The sequence below is a fragment of the Salvelinus namaycush genome, chromosome 36 (genome assembly GCF_016432855.1).
Source record: "Salvelinus namaycush isolate Seneca chromosome 36, SaNama_1.0, whole genome shotgun sequence".
NCBI lineage: Eukaryota > Metazoa > Chordata > Actinopteri > Salmoniformes > Salmonidae > Salvelinus > Salvelinus namaycush.
The window spans coordinates 9,593,074-9,615,115 of NC_052342.1; the positions used below are offsets into that span (position 1 = coordinate 9,593,074).

The following is a 22,042-nucleotide window of genomic DNA, read 5'->3' on the forward strand; positions in this document are numbered from 1 at the left end:
TGATTAATAACATTTGCCCTTGTATTTCAAGATTGAAAAATATAATAACAATGTTGTGGACCGAGCTAGCCATTAACGTCCCTTAACGCTCAAAGATGGATTCAATGGCTGTAGCATAGCATATTCGACTGAATGATTAGCTAATAAATATTTGAAAAATTATGAATAATAAGCATATGCTTATACCTGATAATAGACTACTAATAACAATATAACAACTTCAAATACCGAGCTAGTAACGTTAAGTACACTAGGTTAACTTAGCTGACCTTCAATTTAGGGAATTAAGCAGAGTTATCTGAGAAATTTTTACAACTCATTGAAACTCTGAAAATAAATACATGGGAAATGTTAACAAACATAATAATAATAGGCCTGCATTATGGTAGGCAGCTAATTGTTAAATTACACTTTCCGTCCTTACCTTGGAAGGTCACTGTCTCTGCACTGATCGCCTGTGATTGAGACAACGCTAGCTACCCAATGGGAGCGTAGTAGGACGCTCCTCTGAATAACGGTGCGTGGTTTTGGCTTAAGCGCGTTGGGAAAAAGAAAGATGCGTACAAGACAGCCATACGTTTAGGACCACTACCTGTTGAATATGGTAGTTTGATTACTAGCACTTTTTGACAGAAGAATTATCGCACGTGAGTGATTGAAAAATTCAGGTAGAAACAAATTAATGTTAATTGATTATTGGTTGACGCAATTTCTTCCGTGGCCAATCATGTGCCTCGGGGCAGACGTTCTCTGAGAGCCCTGAAAAGCGCAAGGTGTGTTGCTTGCACGCGTGATTAACTTCAGCAATTTCCAGAACGATAAACTGATTCCGATTGGACAAAGCAGCGTGAGCTGTGAGAAGAAGAGTATAAGTAACCCCAAGGCGTTGCTCTAGCTGTAGGCAGTGTTAATGTTTGTGGGGGGTGTGTTTGTAGCCTATGTGGGGAAAGTATTTATAAGAGAGCCTTTATAATTTATTTTGAACCAACATAGCTATATCAAGGTAAGCTAGTTTATTTTATTCAATACTTGTTGAATGTTCTGATGCTGCAAGCGAACGTTTTGCGTCATTATTAGGACTAGCCAAAAATGTTATACAGAAGTTTTCGAAACATATATTTAGGGCGCCTACATAAATTCACTCTTATGTACTCCGATTTCAGAGCACAGAATAATTGAAGAATTTACGAACACCTCTGCAAAACAAGCGTAATTAGTCACCAACGCTCTGGATAACATGAACAGCATAACCAGCTCTGCTAGGGCGACTGAAATGGTCAGCGGGATGTGTTCTCTCATTTGTCTGGAAGTAGCTAGCCGATGTTAGCCAGTTAGCTTGGGTGCTTGACTGCTGTTGAGGTCAGAACGCTCGGATCAACCTTACTCCTCGGCACGCTCTGAGAGCCATGAAAAGCTGAGAGCCCTCCGAAGCGAAACGCTCTGAATTTACGAACGCCCAGAGAGCACACTCTGGCACTCCAGATTGAATTTACGAACATCCCTAGCAACAGTAACTAGATGCAAATTGGCCTACTTTGAACATTTATAAGCTTTGTGTTGATAAATTGGCGAATGTTTGCTAGCTCACAAAGTGTAGGCTATGCGAAGTTGGCTTGTGAATTATTGCTAAATTGTAATAACATGTACCTTATTTTTTACAGCACTTTTAAAAAGGAACTAAAGGGTTGGTCGCCATGGTTGCTACAAGCAAACTGAAGAATAAAAACCCGGAATGCGTATCAGAATTGATTGACCGTAGATACGACTTGACTTGTATTGAAAATGGTAAGCGTTTTGAGCTTTTCTCCAATGTATGTGGGCATATTGCAGCTGGGCATTTCTAAATTCTCCAATCCATTCATTCAGTGCTTGTTTACTCCAGTATTGGTGCGTAGTTGCAGGAAAGAATGGAAGGGGATGGTGACGTCAAAATATGATTATCTTTTATCATATGCTGGCCAACAGGACTCCGTTTCTTCAAATAATGTTGGCATGTATCAATGTGAGATTTGAATGCACAGACTGCATAATGACTCTTGCTGTTGTACTGTAGTTAAAATTTTAACTTCTATGAAACATTGAAATCCAATTGTCACATACCTCACCTGACAATTATAAAGATTGAGTGCAGACAATGTGTTATGTTGACAAGTCCATGCACCGTGACTCTGGCTCAAGTCTCATTTCCTTCTCACTGACCTGAGAGGACTGGATGGGTGAAAGCCAATAAGCATTATGGTGGTTAGGCTATCCAGTGGATTCTGGCAGTGAAGAGGACATGACACTTTGGGAGGCCTTTGTGCCACATAAGACTGTCATCGACTGACCGATTGCTATACAATGTGGTTAGCTGATGGGTCAAATGCCAATCCTGGTGTAAAGACCTGGCAATGTCTAAGCAGGTGTTTTGTTGCATTTTTTTGTTTGTCTTTTCATACTGAATGCAGCCTGGTGACTCCAATGTATGGAAATCAAATGGTGACACCATTAAAATATAATTTCCCCCTCAAATGAGCCTGACAAATTGGTCCATATCAGGCTGGTGTGTTAGCAATAAGAATGATTATCTGTAGCCCAACTGATTCAGCATTGTGGTTATAAATAAATGGTCAGACTCATGGGGTTGCCCATCTCTATTTGTGTTAATTATTAGCTATCGCTGTCCCAAACTTTCAGTCATGGGGAAACAGTCTATGCCCCTTAGCCAATTGAACAAACTGCTACTGTTGCACAAATATGATATAAGAACACCACTTACTCAAGAAACCGTATACAGACACCAGTACCTGGTTTCACGTCCATATTGATGTATAAAGGAGAAAGAAACCAGCCTACTGCTGTGCAATGTCACGGTGGGAATTTTCAATCATCAAATTCCTCATGGTATATTATTGACTGGGTCAAATTGTCCAGTCTCTAATACTGGGGGGGGGGTCCATGTCTCCCCCTTAAGTTACACGCCTAACTTTATCAAATGTTCTTGTATTTGACTGAGGCCCATAGTCTGCACTTTTGCTTTGTCTTTAAAACATCACTCAACTATTGTCTTTTTGTCTTCTGTCAGAGCTGGATTCCTGTTTGGCTGAGCCCCACCTGAACGTGGAGGTGTCTGAGGACAGGATGTGTCAGCAGTTGGCCAAGATGTTTGAGAACTGCCTGTCACGGGCCAAGAAGACCACGATGCGTTGCTCTAAGGTGCTGGTCCCTGAGAAGCTGACTCTGAGGATAGCACGCGATGTACTGCGCCTGTCGTCGGGTGAGCCGTGCGGCCTACGCGGCTGTGTACTCTACTTGCACCTGGAGCAGGAACAGTGCTGTAAGCAGCTGGAGCGCATCGTGTACAATGCAGACGTGGTGCCCACCTTCGAGCTGACGCTGGTGTTCAAGCAGGACTGTAGCGCCTGGCCCAGTCTCAGGGACTTCCTGCACATTGGTGCCTGTTTCACTCCAGGCTTCAGGCATGCGCTCAAACTCAGCCCTGGCTTCCGGCTCATCAAGAAGAAGCTCTACTCCTCCTTGGCTGGTACCGTGGTAGAAGAGTACTGAGAAGGGGGAATTGAGGAAGGTGGGACACTATGGTTCAGTCAGCTGTCCTTGGGGTGGCATGTACAATGCTTTTCTACACTTGAATATCTGAATGTTAAGATCTCTCCTGGAGGGTCTTATTTTCTACATGTTTTTGTATACTCGTTCACATAAACTGTATTTTGTCTTGTACAAAGGTTACTGTTGTCCAGCCTGTCTGTTCCAATGTCCAGGTTTCTACAACTGATTATTCAAAATGGACGGACAAGTCTTGGTTACTGTAATGGATTGTCTAATGCCTAAACAAGAGTAGCATAACTTTTTTTTTTTTTTTTTTTACTTCACAATATTTGAACAAACTTTGCCAATCTGTTTGTTTCCAGATTTGTCCACTGCTGTGCAGCAAAGTAAACCCACCTAGAGGCTATAGGAACAGGACTTGGATAAGTTCGGGGGGACATAATGTAGGTGTTCAATGCTGACTTGAGGGTATATAAGTTTTTGTTAGCGAGCCATTGAATGTTTGTCCTTGTGAACATGCTGCTCATTGACGTGGCTCCAACCTTGACGGATGCCTTAAACTGCCACTTAGATAATGTTGAAGAATAATCTAAATGTTTTTTTTCTTGCACTTGTTAGATCCTAGCTCCACGTGGGTTCTTCAGGGCTTGTTCTTTTTATACCTTTCTCAATTGATGGCTGTTTAAGTAACTTAAGATTTGTTTTGTTGAGAATCCTGTTAAAGGCAGTGGCAATGTCTTTTTGACAATTAAACATTTTAAACCTACCTTGAGTCACTTGTGTTATTTAATGTGTTCAATCTGTTCGATGCCATTTTAAATTTCCAAAGAAATAATTCAATTGTAACTTTTGTACAGGATGTTGGATATTCTGTCACCAAGCCAGCTGTGCTACATGTTCTGGTGCCATGAATGAGACTGGGGTAGTGCTTACTAACAAGGATGTAAACAAATTTGTGCTCAAAAGTTGAGCGAAATAAGATGTGTGTAGAACATTTGTGATCGCTCATGAGACATGGTGCCAAAACTTTACATGTCGCATTTATATTTCTTTTCAGTATGTCCTATTTTCCCCACTACAGTAATACACCTATTGCAAAGTTATAGCAGTTGGAATATCTTATGATCTAATTCTTATTGGTGACCTGTAATGTGACACAATATACATTGGGCAACATGCACCCCTAACATAATCCCAACCTGTAGAAATCTTGTCATCAAAAGCTTTATAAAAATAAAAAAAAATCTACATTTTTAGAGCCATGCATTGCGAACAGTATATTTTTTTCCAGTGTATTTGATAAATGAGAGCACCCACTTATACCATGCATCAGGCCTTCCACTAAATGCAATGAAAGTGAGCACACACAATGCAAAAGCAATAGGGTGACACACTTGCAATGTGTCTATGGGATAATTAACCCATATACAGTAGTTCCTGGCTACTAACTGTCCTTCACATGCTTGTGTCAAGACTTTTGTATGTCAGCTAGTGATTGCTTGGATGAGTGACTCCATTTGTTTACTGAATGTTACACTAAGTGTAGTGTTCCTTACACATGTTAAATGTGTGATTCCCTCTTGAGTCAACAAATCATCAGCTGTAAGTATCTACATGAGCCTACATTGTACAGAACCAGGCACTCCCAGGCCACTACAGTGGTGCAAACATAGATTTCCATTTCCTAGACGGAACTTCAGCTATCAGGGCCAAATCCGGTATATACAGTTGAAGTCGGAAGTTTACGGTGTTTATACTTGCGTACTATTGTTAGTACAGATGAACGTGGTACCTTCAGGCGTTTGGAAATTGCTCCCAAGGATGAACCAGACTTGTGGAGGTCTACAATTTTTTTTCTAAGGTCTTGGCTGATTTCTTTTGATTTCCCCATGATGTCAAGCAAAGAGGCACAGCCCCAAACACTATACACAGCTCACAACACACAACCCCAAACACCCTACAACACCTCAGCTTCAAAGCAGTTCAGAATACCGCCTCTCCAGATTAATGATAGAATATGGAGGTAACAATTGCCTATTGCGCTGGTATGTGTTACTGTCTGAAATTGTACAGAGTTGTAAAGTTATTCCTAAACAGCTGCTTAATTCGATATGACAGAAATGCACCGACTAGACTGCAAACTATCTAGTTTTAAGTTTATTTGCCATATGTAAATACTTCGTAACTCTTACTCAATCTAATGAATGGCATGTACTTTCTAGACAGTAAAGTTTACTGTCAGTTCTTCAACATACCACACCAATATAAGGGAACCTAAGCCTTTACACAACACACAATGTCAGACATATTACGTTTCAAGTACAATAATTAGAGCTACATGTTTACAACGTAAGCAGAGGCTGAATTATATTTCAAACCTCTGAGATCAGTGCCTAAGAGAGATTTGTTTTGTATTAGTCTGGGTGGATTTGGACTTTTTTTTTTTTTTTTCAGATAATGCATTCTCCATAGCACAAAAAAAAGTTTTGTCAACCAAGTATTAATAAACCAATATTTTAGGTACTCTTCCCACTTCTGAGGCCTTGGCTAACCAACATTGACTATACAGTATGCCTATTCACCCTTCTAAATGTTACTTCCCCCAATAGGCCAATAGGTGCACTTGCCAACTAAATTGGAATTACATCTGGTGATGTTGATCGTTCTTCATTGGGGAGAGAGGGGGGGGGGGGTCTTATGCTTGGACATTGACACCTGGTTATGTAGCCTGTATTGGCCAATCGCTGACCTTTTGCAGAAAGTACTGATCCGAATATGTACGAGTTAACCTAATTAATCCATCCTTACAATAAGCCGTTGCCTTGTGACCATTCGTTTTTCTGGCACATCCCAAGGGGGGCGTTGTCTCTCTGTTGACCTTTTCTGGAATGCTGAAAGTAGGCCACCCTTCGACCCAAAGTCACCTCGGCGAGGATGATCCCTGCCAACGCAGCGCCACTGTATGCCACTGCTGCCAAGACCCAAGTGCATCAAATAAGTTGCATCTAAAAATAACCAAACTCCTACGCACATTCATACAAAACATTAGCAATGTGTCCTTGTACATTTCCATTATGTAGAATGTTTCTAAGTATTCTACAAAGTGTCTACTAAGTGAACATGATGATTACCTTTGAGCTTTCAACAGATACATGTTTACTTCACTTCAGGAAAGCACGATATACCACATATATGAGATTCAAGTGGTAACGCAATATACTTAAAGGGATAGTCCCTTGTTAGAGGCATGATACAACTAACACCAAGATTTTACCCTGTAAAGGACACCTGCATATCCTTGACTGCATTACTTGAATGCATTTCCTCATATTCTGGATAGTAGAACATTTTAACCCTCTTGTGCAGGCACACCTTCCCATTCTTCTTAATGCTAGACTGCTATTTATCACACATTTTCTAAATCTGGCCTTTGTAACCTTCAGACAGTTTAACATTTTCCAAAAGCACCAAAATAGATTAAGAGCTTGGCACGTGTTCAAAGTCACATCTCCCTGCTGGGAAGCCATTCAATTGGGCCCGTTATCAAGAGACTGGTGATAGAATGAGAATGCACTTAGGCACTAGTTCTCTTTCTCTGTTCTATTGATTTGCTCTTTCGATTGAAGATGTTAGTTGCGTAAGTGCCTCTGAACTGGGTCATGCCCATTGCAACTACACTAAGTTTTATCGATTTGTAAGGTCCTCATTTAGAAAGATATTGTATTTAAAGATATCAGATTTGACCATGAGTTCAAAAATGTTTTGCATGTCATGCACTGCATAACGCCTCTGCCTCTGAACTTATAACTTTCCTGAAATGCCTGCGCTTGGAGGCCACAAGGTCAATTATAGAGCAAAATGTATCTCCAAGTCCACCATTCCGAAGTAACTGAGTGCTGATGTATATTGGTTGCTTTAAAGGCATTATTGTCACTAAGCAGCAAGAGAAGACATTTTACATTTGCACTAAATATATATAAGTATGTGGACAACCCTTCAAATTAGTGGATTCGGCTATTTCAGCCACACCCGTTGCAGACAGGTACAGTTGAAGACGGAAGTTTACACACACCTCAGCCAAATACATTTAAACTCAGTTTTTCACAATTCCTGAAATTTCATCTTAGTAAAAATAGCCCTGTCTTAGGTCAGTTAGGATCACCATTAAGAATGTGAAATGTCAGAATAATAGCACAGAGAATGATTTATTTCAGCTTTTTTTTCTTTCATCACATTCCCAGTGGGTCAGAAATGTACACACACTCAATTAGTATTTGGTAGCATTGCCTTTAAATTGCTTAACTTGGGTCAAACGTTTCAGGTAGCCTTCCACAAGCTTCCCACAATAAGTTGGGTAAAACTATAGTTTGTTAACAAGAAATTTGTGAAGTGATTGAAAAACAAGTTTTAATGACTCCAACCTAAGTGTATGTAAACTTCCGACTTCAACTGTATATAAAATCAAGCACACAGCCATGCAAACTCCATAGACAAACATTGGCAGTAGAATGGGCTTACTGAAGAGCTCAGTGACTTTCAACGTGGAACCGTCATAGGATGCCACCTTTCCAACAAGTCAGTTCTTCAAATTTCTGCCCTGCTAGAACTGCCCCGGTCATCTGTACGTGCTGTTATTGTGAAGTGGAAACATCGAGGAGCAACAACGGCTCAGTCGCAAAGTGGTAGGCCACACAGCTCACAGAACGAGACCGCTGAAGCACGTAGCGCGTAAAAATAGTCTGTCCTCAGTTGCAACACTCACTACTCAGTTCCAAACTGCCTCTGGAAGCAACGTCAGCACAATAACTATTCGTCGGGAGCTTCATGAAATGGGTTTCCATGCGCAATGCCAAGCTTCGGCTGGAGTGGTGTAAAACTTGCCGCCATTGGACTCTGGAGCAGTGGAAATGAGTTCTCTGGAGTGATGACTCACGCTTCACCATCCGGCAGTCCGACGGACAAATCTACATTTGGTGGATTCCAGAAGAACGCTACCTGCCCCAATGCATAGTGCCAACGGTAAAGTTTGTAAATCTTAACGCTACAGTATACAATGACATTCTAGATGATTCTATGCTTCCAACTTTGTGGCAACAGTTTGGGGAAGGCCCTTTCCTGATTCAGCATGACAATTCCTCCTTGCACAAAGCGAGGTCCATACAGAAATGGTTTGTCGAGGTTGGTGTGGAAGAACTTGACTGGCCTGAACAGGGCCCTGACCTCAACTCCATCGAACACCTTTGGGATGAATTGGAACGCTGACTGTGAGCCAGGCCTAATCGCCCAACATCAGTGCTCAGCCTCACTAATGCTCTTGTGGCTGAATGTAACCAAGTCTCCTCAGCAATGTTCCAACATCTAGTGGAAAGCCTTCCCAGAGGAGTGGAGCCTGTAATAGCAGCAAAGGGGGGACCAACTCCATTTTAATGCCCATGATTTTGGAATGAGATGTGCGACGAGCAGGTCTCCACATACTTTTGGTCATGTAGTGTACATTTTTGTCATTTAGCAGACGCTCTTATCCAGAGCGACTTACAATTACTGCATTTGTCTTATGATAGCTAGGTGAAACAATAACACATCACAATCGTATCAAGTACATTTCAGACATTTTCGAAAGATGGACAGGGACTCCACTGTCCTGACTTTAGGGGGAAGCTTGTTCCACCACTCGGGTGCCAGTGTAACGGATGTGAAATGGCTAGCTAGTTAGCGGTGGTGCGTGCTAATAGCCTTTCAATCGGTGACGTCACTTGCTCTGAGACCTTGAAGTAGTGGTTCCCCTTGCTCTGCAAGAGCCGCGGCTTTTGTGGAGCGATGGGTAACGATGCTTCGTGGGTGACTGATGTTGATGTGTGCAGAGGGTCCCTGGTTCGCGCACGGGGCGAGGGGACGGACGTAAAGTTAAACTGTTACATTGATGCTGTTGACCCGGCTCACTGGTTGCTGCGGAAAAGGAGGAGGTCGAAAGGGGGGTGAGTGTAACGGATGTGAAATGGTTAGCTAGTTAGCGGTGGTGCGCGCTAATAGCCTTTCAATCGGTGACGTCACTTGCTCTGAGACCTTGAAGTAGTGGTTCCCCTGCGGCTTTTGTGGCGCGATGGGTAACGATGCTTCGTGAGTGACTGTGGTTGATGTGTGCAGAGGGTCCCTGGTTCGAGCCCAGGTTGGGGCGAGGAGAGGGACAGAAGCTATACTGTTACACCAGGACAGAGAAAAACTTTGACTGGGCTGAGAGGGAGCTGCCCTCCCGTACGGGTGGGAGGGCCAAGAGACCAGAGATGGCGGAACGAAGTGCTCGGGTTGGGATGTTGTTTATGCACAGCCTGAAGGTAAGGAGGTGCAATTCCCCTGGCTGCTCCATAGGCAAGCACCAGGGTCTTGAAGATGATGCGAGCTGACTATGGTATACATTTTGACAGTGCCAAAAAAGCTGTGCTTTGTCAAAATGGACTTCAAATACTCTGTATCTGCACTGTTTCATTTTCAATCATCAGCCTCTCTTGGACACCATCGAAGGTCTTTTGATAAATGCAACATTTTGAGTAATACGGCCTCTTTTGACACTGATGCTACTTTTCTGTGTTGCAAAAATGGGGCCCTGAATCTAGATCTTCCTGACCCCATACTGCATTAGTGCCATATAAAAAATAATGTTTAATCATTGCTCTATGTCTGCAAAAAAAAATGTACAACCTGAAAACTACAAAACAAGTGGGTAGATGGGTCAGGATGTTTTGAAAGGTCAAAGGTTTGGATGGGAGGAAACTGTCCATGGGTCAACAATATCCCAGTCACTACAGAACTGCATACGTGACAAAGAGGCAAGAAAGAAGCCATAACTGAAGAAAAAAACATCTCAAATCCAGAATTGGGTTTGCAACAAAGCATTTCAACTATACCTTTCAACTAAAAGCATTTCAACTATAAGTGCTGTACTGGAACAGAAACTACACTGAACCAAAATATAAACGCAACATGTAAAGTGTTGGTCCCATGTTTCATGAGTTAAAGTAAATAATCCCAGATATTTTCCATACGCACAAGAAGCTTATTTCTCCCAAATTCTGAGAACAAATTTGTTTACACCCCTGTTAGTGAGCACTTCTCCTTGGCCAAGATAATCCATCCACCTGACAGGTGTAGCATATCAAGAAGCTGATTAAACAAAATTATCATTACACAGGTGCACCTTGTGCTAGGGTCTCTAAAATATGGCCACTCTAAAATATGCAGTTTTGTCAAACTACACAATGCCACAGATTTCTCAAGTTTTGAGGGAGCGTGCAATTGGCATGTGGACTGCTTGAATGTCCACCAGAACTGTTGCCAAAGAATCAAATGTTAATTTCTCTATAGAGAATTTGGCAGTACATCCAACCCGCCTCACAACTGCAGACCACGTGTAACCACACCAGTCCAGGACCTCCACATCAGGCTTTTTCACCTGCGGGGTTGTCTGAGATCAGCCACCCAGACAGCTGATGAAACTGTGGGTTTGCACAACCAAAGATTTCTGCACACACTGTAAGAAACCATCTCAGGCAAGCTCATCTGTGTGCTCGTTGTCCTCACCAAGGTCTTGACCTGACCGCCGTTCTGTGTCATAACCGACTTCAGTGGGCAAATTCTCACCTTCGATGGCCACTGGCACGCTGGAGAAGAGTGCTCTTCATGGATGAATCCCGGTTTCAACTGTACTGGGCAGATCAACTCTATGCGAAGTGGATGTGTCACGCTGCATGAGGAAACTGGTGGTCACACCAGATACTGACTGGTTTTCTGATCCACGCCTCTACCTTTTGCATATCTGTATTCCCAGTCATGTAAAATCCATAAATTAGGGCTTAATTTATTCATTTAAATTGACTAATTTCCTTATATGTAACTGTAAAATCTTTGAAATGGTTGCAAGTTGCATTTCTTTTTTCTGTGTAGCTGTAAGGGCCATAAACATTCTCCTCCCATTGACAGTAAAGGCAAACTATATGAGGGCGCCCAAAGCATTCTCTTCTTACTGATAGTAAAGGCAAACTATATGAGGGCGCCAAAAGCATTCTCCTCCCATTGACAGTAATGACAAACTATATGAGGGCGCCCAAAGCATTCTATTCTTATTGATAGTAAAGACAAAGAGTAAAGGTCCTTCTCACCAATGCAGGAAGCACTATTAACATACTGAAGAATGATCATTTAATTACCATAGTGAATTATTGTAATGTTGGTCTATGTGTCAATCCCATAAGGGATGGGTTGCCAATTGGCGATTTGACAGGAAAATAAAATTTTATTCATACTGCCATCTTGTGGGGGAATGGCAATATTACTATTCAATTGAATGGGGGAAATGACATGCCTGAAATACAAAATGTTACCCTAACAAGCAATACACAATGAAATACACACAAAATATCTGGACAAATATCTGTAAAAATGAAAGCAAATGCTTAAAGCAGCAATCAGCAGTTGAAATCTATGCATAGTCACTTCGCCCCTACCTACATGTACAAATTACCTCGACTAACCTGTACCCCCACACATAGACTTGGTACCAGTACCCCCTGTATATAGCCTCATTATTGTTACTTTATTCTGTTACTTTTTATAATTTTTTACTTTAGTTTATTTGTAAAATATTTTCTTAACTCTTTCTTGATCTGCACTGTTGGTTAAAAAAGTGAAGAAAAAAAAGTGGTCAGATGAAGCAGATGCTTAACTATAGGACTGTTTTGCTAGCACAGACTGGAATATGTTCCGGGATTCTTCCGATGTCATTGGTGGAGTACACCACATCAGACACTGGCTTCATCAATAAGTGCATCGAGGACGTCGTGCCCACAGAGACTGTACGTACAAACCCAACCAGAAGCCATGGATTGCAGGCAACATTCGCACTGAGCTAAAGGGTAGAGCTGCCGCTTTCAAGGAGCGGGACTCTAACCGGGAAGCTTATAAGAAATCCCGCTATGCCCTCCGACGAATCATCAAACAGGAAAATTGTCAATACAGGACTAAGATTGAATCGTATTACACCGGCTCCGACACTTGTCGGATGTGGCAGGGCTGACAAACTATTACAGACTATAAAGGGAAGCACAGCCGAGAGCTGCCCAGTGACACGAGTCTACCAGATGAGCTAAATAACTTCTATGCTCGCTTCGAGGCAAGTAACACTGAAACATGCATGAGAGCATCAGCTGTTCCGGACGACTGTGTGATCACGCTCTCTGCAGCTGATGTGAGTAAGACCTTTAAATAGGTCAACATTCACAAGGCCACTGGGCCAGACAGACTATCAAGAAGTGTACTCCAAGCATGCGCTGACCAACTGGCAAGTATCTTCACTGACATTTTAAACCTCTCCCTATCTGAGTCAGTAATACCAACATGTTTCAAGCAGACCGCCATAGTCCCTGTGCCCAAGAACACTAAATGACTAAATGACTACAGACCCGTAGCACTCACATTTGTAGCCATGAAATGCTTTGAAATGCTGGCCATGTCTCACATCAACACCATTATCCCAGAAACCCTAGACCCACTCCAATTTGCAACAGATCCACAGATGATGCAATCTATATTGCACTCCACACTGCCCTTTCCCACCTGAACAAAAGGAACACCTATGTGAGAATGCTATTCATTGACTACAGCTCAGCGTTCAAAACCATAGTGCCCTCAAAGCTCATCACTAAGCTAAGGACCCTGGGACTAAACACCTCTGCAACTGGATCCTGGACTTCCTGACGGGCCACCCCCAGGTGGTAAGGGTAGGTAACAACACACCTGCCAAGATGATCCTCAACACGTGGGCCCCTCAGGGGTGCCTGCTCAGTCCCCTCCTGTACTTCCTGTTCACTCATGACTGCACGGCCAGGCACGACTCCAACATCATCATTAAGTTAGCTGATGACACAACAGTGGTAGGCCTGATCACAGACAATGATGAGACAGCCTATAGCGAGGAGGTCAGAGACCTGACCGTGTGGCGCAAGGACAACAACCTCTCCCTCAACGTGATCAAGACAAAGGAGATGATTGTGGACTACAGGAAAAGGAGGACCGAGCACGCCCCCCATTCTCATCGACGGGGCTGTAGTGGAGCAGGTTGAGAGCTTCGAGTTCCCTTGGTGTCCAACAAACTAACATGGTCCAAGCACACCAAGACCGACGTGAAGAGGGCACGACAAAACCTATTCCCCCTGATATATTAACTGATTGTTACATGGAAAGTCATTTGTGTTCCTTTATAAACAACGTTGCTGTGCCACAGTTTTTTTTTACAACAACGTTTCAAGATTGCTTATTTCACCAAAACAGGTATTCCACCATGTCTTAAGTTTATGCATTTTACCAATTTTGGCAAGACTGGCTTCATGGAAGGAGTGGGTCCACTTTCCTTCCTTCCAGAGGGAACTCAGTGTGCCCGGGCACTTTGCTGCACAGACCCAATGGAGCCGGGTCAGAGAGCTTTTGCCTAACAGAAATAAACAGGCTGATGGTTGAACGGATGGGTTTGGCCATTGCTACACAATACCTTCCTTACCTAACGATGGCAGCAATTGGCATCAGAGCCATTATGTGGTTAGGGTACACAATGGGTAGCTATTCAAACCCTGTTCAGAGGTGTGCAGGCAGTTCTCAATAGTCCCAACCCCCTCCCCCGTATGTCACAACCAGTGGCTTATTTGAAGTGTATGCGCCTAGGACATTGGTGCATTACTGCATTACAATGGTCGGAGGAATGGTTGAATGCTTGATCGTTGGAGAGTGCATGAGAAACTTTAGGTATCTCTATTAGTATACCATAACTTCATTTACATTACATTTTAGTCATTTCGCAGATGCTCTTATCCAGAGCGACTTACAGTTTGTGTATTCATCTTAAGATAGCTAGGTGGGCTAACCACATTTCACAGTCATAGTAAGTACATTTTTCCTCAGTAAAGTAGATATCAGCAAAGAGATCTAGTAAATCAGCTTAACCTATTTTAGGCTTAACTACTAACACAATTTTAACCCCAAACCCTACATTCAACTTGCCAATGGTCTAGTTGTTCATAGAAAGGAGGGGATCTTTTGCCATAAACATTCCCTTTATTTGAGATATGCATTGTTGAGAAATTGGTATTTAAATGGATATCATGTAGCCCTCTGTAGACCGTTATCCTCTCAGTTGCCCTATTTCAGTTGACTGTCTGTATGGTAATTAATCGTGCTTTTTTCCCTCAAGGAATCAATTGAATATCACGGAATCATAATCCCATTTTTGTTTCATAATGCCATTTTTCACACTACATTCATTTGAAGAAACTTGAACATGCAGATATTTGGTTAATTATGAACAAAACATTTGTAGCTATTTAATTTCAATAAAATTGTGAGGTCCACACACAGAAGAAACAGATGTTATGTAATTCTCTATAAAGTTTGCTAATTTCAAATTAACCTCTCCATTTTCGGAGGATGCCGCTTTTAAAACAGAGTTGACACTGTCTGTTCTTTTGAGCTTTGATTTGGAGTCTTTACCTGACAAAGTAATGTTAGTATATACAGTGGGCTCCAAAATTATTGGCACTCCTGACTGGCAATGCACAAACAATACTTAAAAAAATATAAACAATATAATTATGGAGAAAAACTCAAAATACCAACATCTGAGAAATACTGTACTTTATTAATGTTTCAATGGAACCCACCAAAATCATACAATTATTTAATACAAAATACATTTCACCAAAATCAAGGTTTCATAATTATTGGCACTCTTCATTTAGTACTTAGTGCCACCACCTCTGGCAAGGATAACAGCATGCTATTTTCCTGTAATGTTTGACAAGGTTAAGGAACACATTTGGAGGGATTTTGGACCATTCTTCTATGCAGATCCTTTCAAGATCCTTCACATTATTGGGTTTGTGCTTATCAACTGTCCTCTTCAACTCAGCCCACAGGTTTTCGATTGGATTGAGGACCGAGATGGCCATGGCAGAACATCGATTTTGTTGTTCCAGAACCATTTCTGTGTGGATCTTGAGGTATGTTTTGGGTCATTGTTTTGTTGGAAAGTCCACATACGGCCACGTGCTAGCCTTCTGGCAGAGGCAACCAGATTGTCAGCCAAAATTGCCTGGTACTTGGTGGAATTCATTATGCCATCAATCTTAACCAGTGCCTATGGACCTCTGGAATTAAAACAGCCCCAAAACATCACTGACCCACCACCATATTTCCCCGTGAGTATGAGGTGCCTCTCCTTGTATGCATCTACGTTTCGACGCCAATCATGCCGATGCAGTATCTGACCAAAATGTTCAATTTTGGTCTCATCTGACCAGAGCACCTTCTTCCAATCATAATTTAAATGACGTTTGGCAAACTCCAAGCACTCCAAGCACTCCAAGCTGTGTCTTGGGGTCATTAAGGGCTTTCTTCTGGCAACCCTTCCAAAGAGACTGTGGTTGTGGAGGTGGCGTCTGATGGTGCTTTTTTTAAACCTGGTGACCCCAAGACGCCACCAAGGCCTGCAATTCTTTCACAGTGATTCTTTGGGGTTTTGTTGCTTCTCTCACGATCCTCCTCCCTATCCTGGGGGGCAAAATGAATTTGTGTCCTCTACCCGTGAAGTTTTCAACTGTTCCATATCTTTTGAATTTTTTAAATAATTGCCCTGACAGTGCTCAGTGGTATATTCAATTGTTTGTGGATCTTCTTGTAGCCATTACCAGATTTATGAAGGTCTACGACCATCTGTCCAGTTCTTTTCTTTTTTTCATGGTGTTGGATGACAAAGGGATATTGCATGCGTGTTACCTAATTTTTATACCCTAGTGAAAAAGGAAGTGATGTAATGGCTCAATATAGTTCCTTAACACTTAGATAAACTTAAATAAGTGGCATTTAATTCCTGGTTTAATTTTGGTAGATGTTATTTACAATAATATTTAAGGGTGCCATTAATTGTGAAACCTTGATTTGGAGGACATTGTTTTTCAACATTAACAAAGTACAGTATTTTTCACATGTTGGTATTTTGAGTTTATCTCTATAATTATATGGTTGATATTTTTTTAAGTATAGTTTGTGCATTGCCAGTCAGGGGTGCCTGTAATTTTGGAGCCCACTGTATGAGTTATGCTGTTAGTGCTTTTGTGCCGAATACACTGCGGTGTTATAGGTGCCACGTTTATGGGCATGTTGCAGCAGTGTGTAGCAGGGAGAATCCAAAATGTGAAAAGTGTGCAGGAGGACATAGGACAGAGGAATGTGTAGTTTTGGTGGACAAATGTGTGTGTGTCATCTGTAGTGGTGCCCATCTTGTTGGGGATCAGAGGTGTCCGGTGCGAGAGAGGCAGCTTGAGGTGGCCATGGTCAGAGTAGTGCAGAAGATGTCGTACGCTGAGGCAGTGAAGAAAGTAGAGGAGGGTGGATCATGAGTGAGGGATTCTGAGAGGATCCCTGTGAATAGTAGATCTGTGCCAGAACAGAGGGATAGGCCAATAAGTGATATATGTTTCAGTAAGGTTAGCTTCTTAGCGTTCATAGCAATGGTATTTTAACTGTACCACAGAGACAGAACATATGTCACAGAAAATAGATGTTGTGGTGGCACCTGCAGAGAAGTACTTGAGGGTACAAGGTTTGAATTCAGAAGAATTACATGGTGTGTTGAGTGGTAGTGTCCTGTGTTGGCAGGGGGTAGGATCTGATAGGGTTAAAGTAGTGGAATAAGGTGGTGGGTTTTATTGAGTGTAGGGTTAGTTGGTAGGGTAATAGGGTATTTTTTCCCTATTCCCGTTTTGTATCACAAACTGTAATGGATGTATACTATAGTTCAGTTGGGGGCGATAATGCAACATATTGGATGCCAACCGCGATAAAACCTCACCGAAGAAGAAGAACAAGCTGTAACTTTCAAAGACTTGGCCTTTATTGGTTGACCTGTCATGATCTATTGCCTGTTTGTTTTTTCCTCATGAAATTATTATGATTATTATAATAACATAAATTGAGAATAAAATAGAAACGACATTATCCAACGTTCAGTGAGAAATGACGTGTCACATTTTCCCGCACAGTGAGCACTTTTGCATTGTGATTGGTTAAACGCTATGCCAAAAAATGAATTCGAGAGTTGATTGGCTGACTTCCTCCATGCAAAGTCCCGGATCAAGCTCCCCTTCATAAATGCATGGCAATCTGATGCGGAACTAGTTGTTCAAACTAGACAAGTGCTCGCCGAGGATCTGTGCAGCTGCAAATAGCCAGGACATCATATAAAATGGTATATTTTTTTTTACTCTTCGATACTAAATCCATCACTTTATTCAACGGGTTTACCGTGAGAATTAGCACGTATTTGTGTTAGCTAGCAAAGGTAATATTCTTTAGCTAACGTTGGCTAGTTAGCTGACATTAGCAATTTGAATCCCTTGGCATTGGCTGGTTATAATCAAAACCCCAACACGCACTGTAGAATAAACAGGCTAATTACACACACTGCTGTCTTTCAGCAATGGTTTAATACATAAAATAACCCATACCATAAAACTGTATATTTCAGGCTGGTGGGAAGGCAGGAAAAGACTCCGGGAAGACTAAGACAAAGGCCATTTCGCGCTCACAGAGGGCGGGTTTGCAGGTGAGTGCATTCATTCATTGCTTGTTTGCTAGCGCCAATGATAAACGTGTGGTAATGTAGGCTAAATATGTTAATTTGCGAACGATTTAACCATCTAACTAATATTGTGGCGGTGAATCTAACCATTCAAAACTACGCCATTTTCTAAAGATTACAAAATGTTCGTAACCTGCTAACAAACTGCCAAGTAGGGTGGGGAGTCGCGCAAACCAGTGTAATTTGCTCGCAACTTACTGATGGCTAGTTGGGTAAATAAATGCATATAACGTTTCCCGCCCTGTTTCAGTTCCCCGTGGGTCGTATTCACAGACATCTGAAATCCAGAACAACGAGCCATGGTCGAGTTGGCGCGACTGCAGCTGTCTACAGCGCGGCTATTCTTGAATACCTAACTGCTGAGGTAACGCATGTTCAAAACACTCACTTCATTTTGTTGCGGTTTATGGCACAAAACCATGCAGTACCATGTATGCAATCGCAGTTCACTCGAGTCAGTGATATTTACCTGCAAGCTCTTGAACTTCAGGTTCTGGAGCTGGCAGGAAACGCATCAAAGGATCTGAAGGTCAAACGTATCACTCCACGTCACTTGCAACTGGCCATTAGAGGCGATGAGGAGTTGGATTCTCTCATCAAAGCAACCATTGCTGGTGGTGGTAAGTGCAGCAGTTGTATTGTTTCCCACTGGTATTGCTATTGTACCATTTCCCTGTTTTATATTTCATGTTTGAATCCACTGATTGTTTGTTTCCCACTTTCAGGTGTCATCCCTCATATCCATAAGTCACTGATTGGAAAGAAGGGACAGCAGAAGACTGTATAACCCTGCAAACAGTGGCATGGGGTCATCTCAGGACATTCTGCTTCAATGATTCAACAATGTTTTGCTTGGTAGAACTTTAGGACTTTTTAAATGTATGAACTTGCATCTACTCATCTGAGGAAAAGTGGCTTCAGAGAAGCTGGTTTTGATTTTTGGCTTTGTTGATACAACTGCAGTTGTGTGCTGTTTTTATTGTGTACATTTTGGCATACCAGTGGCATTTCCATGTTTGAAGTTGTATTTGAATAAAGCGCCACGGTATTGTGAATCTGTTCCTTGTCTTTTAGTGAACATTTGTGCCCTATAAATCTGGTATAGTCTACATGTCCCTGACTTGCAATGAGGGAAATACTATAATTACAACACACAGCATGTTTACTTCATGGATGTTAACTTTTCCAGCTCCTTTGTGTGCTGGCACAACCTAGAATGACATCAAATGCCATGTTTTTTGCTCAAGTGCACCTCCCTGAGGTAAAAGTTTCATAGCCCATTGGTGGGCAATGGGCTGCTTGGATCTGAGCCCATGCCACTCATCAATGTCTAAATCTTGATGGGACCATTATCAATTAGAAATACTTTGTTTCTGAACTTGTGTTTCTGGCCTGTAAATTGCTTTTGACACATCGGTCCGTCTGTGCAGCCCTTCACTGAATTTTTAAACCTTACGTGGCCCTCGAGCTGACATTATTCTCACCCTGATGTAGCCTCTGTCCAGGTGTTCTTAAGGGAGAAATTGTATGGGTGTGTGATTGACATGCTTCAGGCAGTTGGAGCCTGTCACTGCATCAGAGATAATCAGGAAGCTACCTATGCGGGAAATACTTTCTTGGTGAGTCTTCACACAGCAGAAATATTGCTGCTATGAGTGGAAAATGCATAAAATAAGCTTTCACTGAATATAAAACTTGTCAGTGGGATTTTAGTCTTTCAGTTATTTTGAACATGACTCCCTAATAAAATGACAGCACATTTGTGCCACTGTCTACATAGACCACTTTTGTTCTGAGTTTAAAACATTGCATCAAACTACATCTACATGTTTTCTCAGTGGATGTGTATCTCTAATTGTAAATGTTTAAGTGATGAATAGATTCAGGTAAATTCAGCTCAATGTCTTCTATTTTGTCCACAAGGGGTCACTTGCACCATGGAGTATTTGACAGTCCTACCAACATTCAACCGCGGGACGATTTTTATTTTCTTGAGCGAATGGTCGGGGGACGGAACATAATTACAAATAATCTGTAGATTTTAAATTGACCGCAAGAAGCCCAAACAGATAAATTTGGCAACATTTCAAACCTTGTTACATTTACGATCACTTGTCTATTATGCGTGGGAACAGATTTCCAAAATAAAAACAACTTTGAGCTAATTTCCTGGTCTTTTATGTCCAACAATTGAAATGATAAATAAATCCGGGCTGCTAGTTGGGGAAACCTGCAATAGCAGTTACCCACAGATGAGATTTTTGCATCTAATTAATGAACACTTGTTTGAAAAAAAAGGGATCACTTCTTGAATTGCTGATGAAGTTAAATGGAATCTACCAACACCTGAATGTTCTGTAGGCCTATCTGTGTATCTTTTCAGTCAAAGGCACCCAAGTTGAGGGTGGGGGGGGGGGGGGGGGGGGGTCAGTAGAAATCCTTTTTTGAGGAGTAACACTTTATTAATGACAATAGATTTTCAGTGGGTTATGACAGGGACGGGAGTGAGGTAACTAGACAGGTGTGCGGTATGACAAAGGCAGGCTTTGGCTTGAGTGCCGACGACATTTCTCACCAAGTTACTCGCCTGAGGAGATACTGTTTGGAGATATGTTGGCAGAAGGGAATACGGTTATTAATAATTGTTAAAGATTGGTTATAAACATGCACAATTTCAAGTTCCAATTTGACTTTTTCATAATGGATTATACAGTTTGTAAATATATGGTGGCACCTTGCCATACACTAACTATGTCAAGAACTATATAAACTAAATCATATTGACCACCTACCTCTTTCACCAACCTGGATTGTATTTACTAGGAACCAAACAGAAGCAAATTGAATGAAACAGGGAGGGACCTACCTGGATTTGTCCAATAGAAACTTGTTTTTCGTTGCTACGATATTGACTAATGAATAAACCCGGCTAATTTGAGAGTGGTTACAGCAATGTCCATTGGCATTCTTTTTGTTCTTGATTGATAAGAAACTTGGTTAACTTGAACATGCTCAAACAAGGAGATCATTTGTAGGGTCCATCTCATTGCACCTGTTGGCAGGGTTGGTAAGGTTACTTTCTAAATGTAATCAGTTAGTTACTAGTCACCTGTCAAATGTAATGTAACTTTTGGTTTACACAAACTTAGTAACGTAATTGGATTACTTTCGGATTACTTTCCCCTTAAGAGGCAGTAAATGAAGACAAAAAGGATCCATCAAACACATTTGGTGTGTCATCATAGTGGTCTCTGACTTGTGGTCAGACTCGCTCAGCTGGAACAAACAAAACCTTTTTCGATGCTGACTTTAATGTCATTGAGAAAACAGAAAGGTGTCAATGTATTTTTTCGCCTTTCTGAATTTAAAAGTAATCCTAGAAGTAATGATCAATTTTTTCAAAAGTACCTGTAATCTAATTACAATATTATTACAGTTATAGTTTTTTTTTTTTTATATCAGATTACAAAAAAACTCCCCAACCCTGCCTGCTGGGCCATTGATGGCATGGCAGCTCCTCTCATAGCCGCATCAGTGTGCCCTCCAGCACCCTGCACTTCAGGAAGGATTGCCTACAATCCTCCAGGTCCCAGAGTTTCAACTGATTCATTAACAGCAATGAGCACAGACAGGCACCCTCATTTCTTTAAGGGCAAGCCAGACAGCCTGGAAACTGCCGGGATCACTAGTGATATGATCATATATTTTCTTCTGTCAAGGCAGAAATAAGAAGAGTATGAGTTGGAGAGCTGTCTGTCAGCCTGTGGGCATGACAGCATGGCCTGTTGGCCCCATGATTCAGCCTGGTGAGATTGGTGA

General features: G+C 41.8%; 2 protein-coding genes across 2 annotated transcripts; both read left to right on the forward strand.

The window, feature by feature from the left end:
- Positions 1 to 1,673: 1,673 nt before the first annotated feature.
- LOC120030705 (DNA damage-inducible transcript 4-like protein) lies at positions 1,674 to 3,833 on the forward strand. Its single transcript, XM_038976156.1, has 2 exons — positions 1,674 to 1,785; positions 3,065 to 3,833. Exons 1-2 carry the CDS (start codon positions 1,695 to 1,697, stop codon positions 3,544 to 3,546), a joined length of 573 nt encoding a protein of 190 aa, XP_038832084.1. The 5' UTR covers positions 1,674 to 1,694; the 3' UTR covers positions 3,547 to 3,833.
- Positions 3,834 to 17,732: 13,899 nt separating this feature from the next.
- Positions 17,733 to 19,282, forward strand: LOC120030369 (histone H2A.Z). The gene is made up of 5 exons (XM_038975755.1): positions 17,733 to 17,830; positions 18,110 to 18,187; positions 18,474 to 18,587; positions 18,714 to 18,843; positions 18,949 to 19,282. The coding sequence occupies exons 1-5, from the start codon at positions 17,828 to 17,830 to the stop codon at positions 19,008 to 19,010; spliced, it is 387 nt and encodes a 128-aa protein (XP_038831683.1). The 5' UTR covers positions 17,733 to 17,827; the 3' UTR covers positions 19,011 to 19,282.
- Positions 19,283 to 22,042: the final 2,760 nt, after the last annotated feature.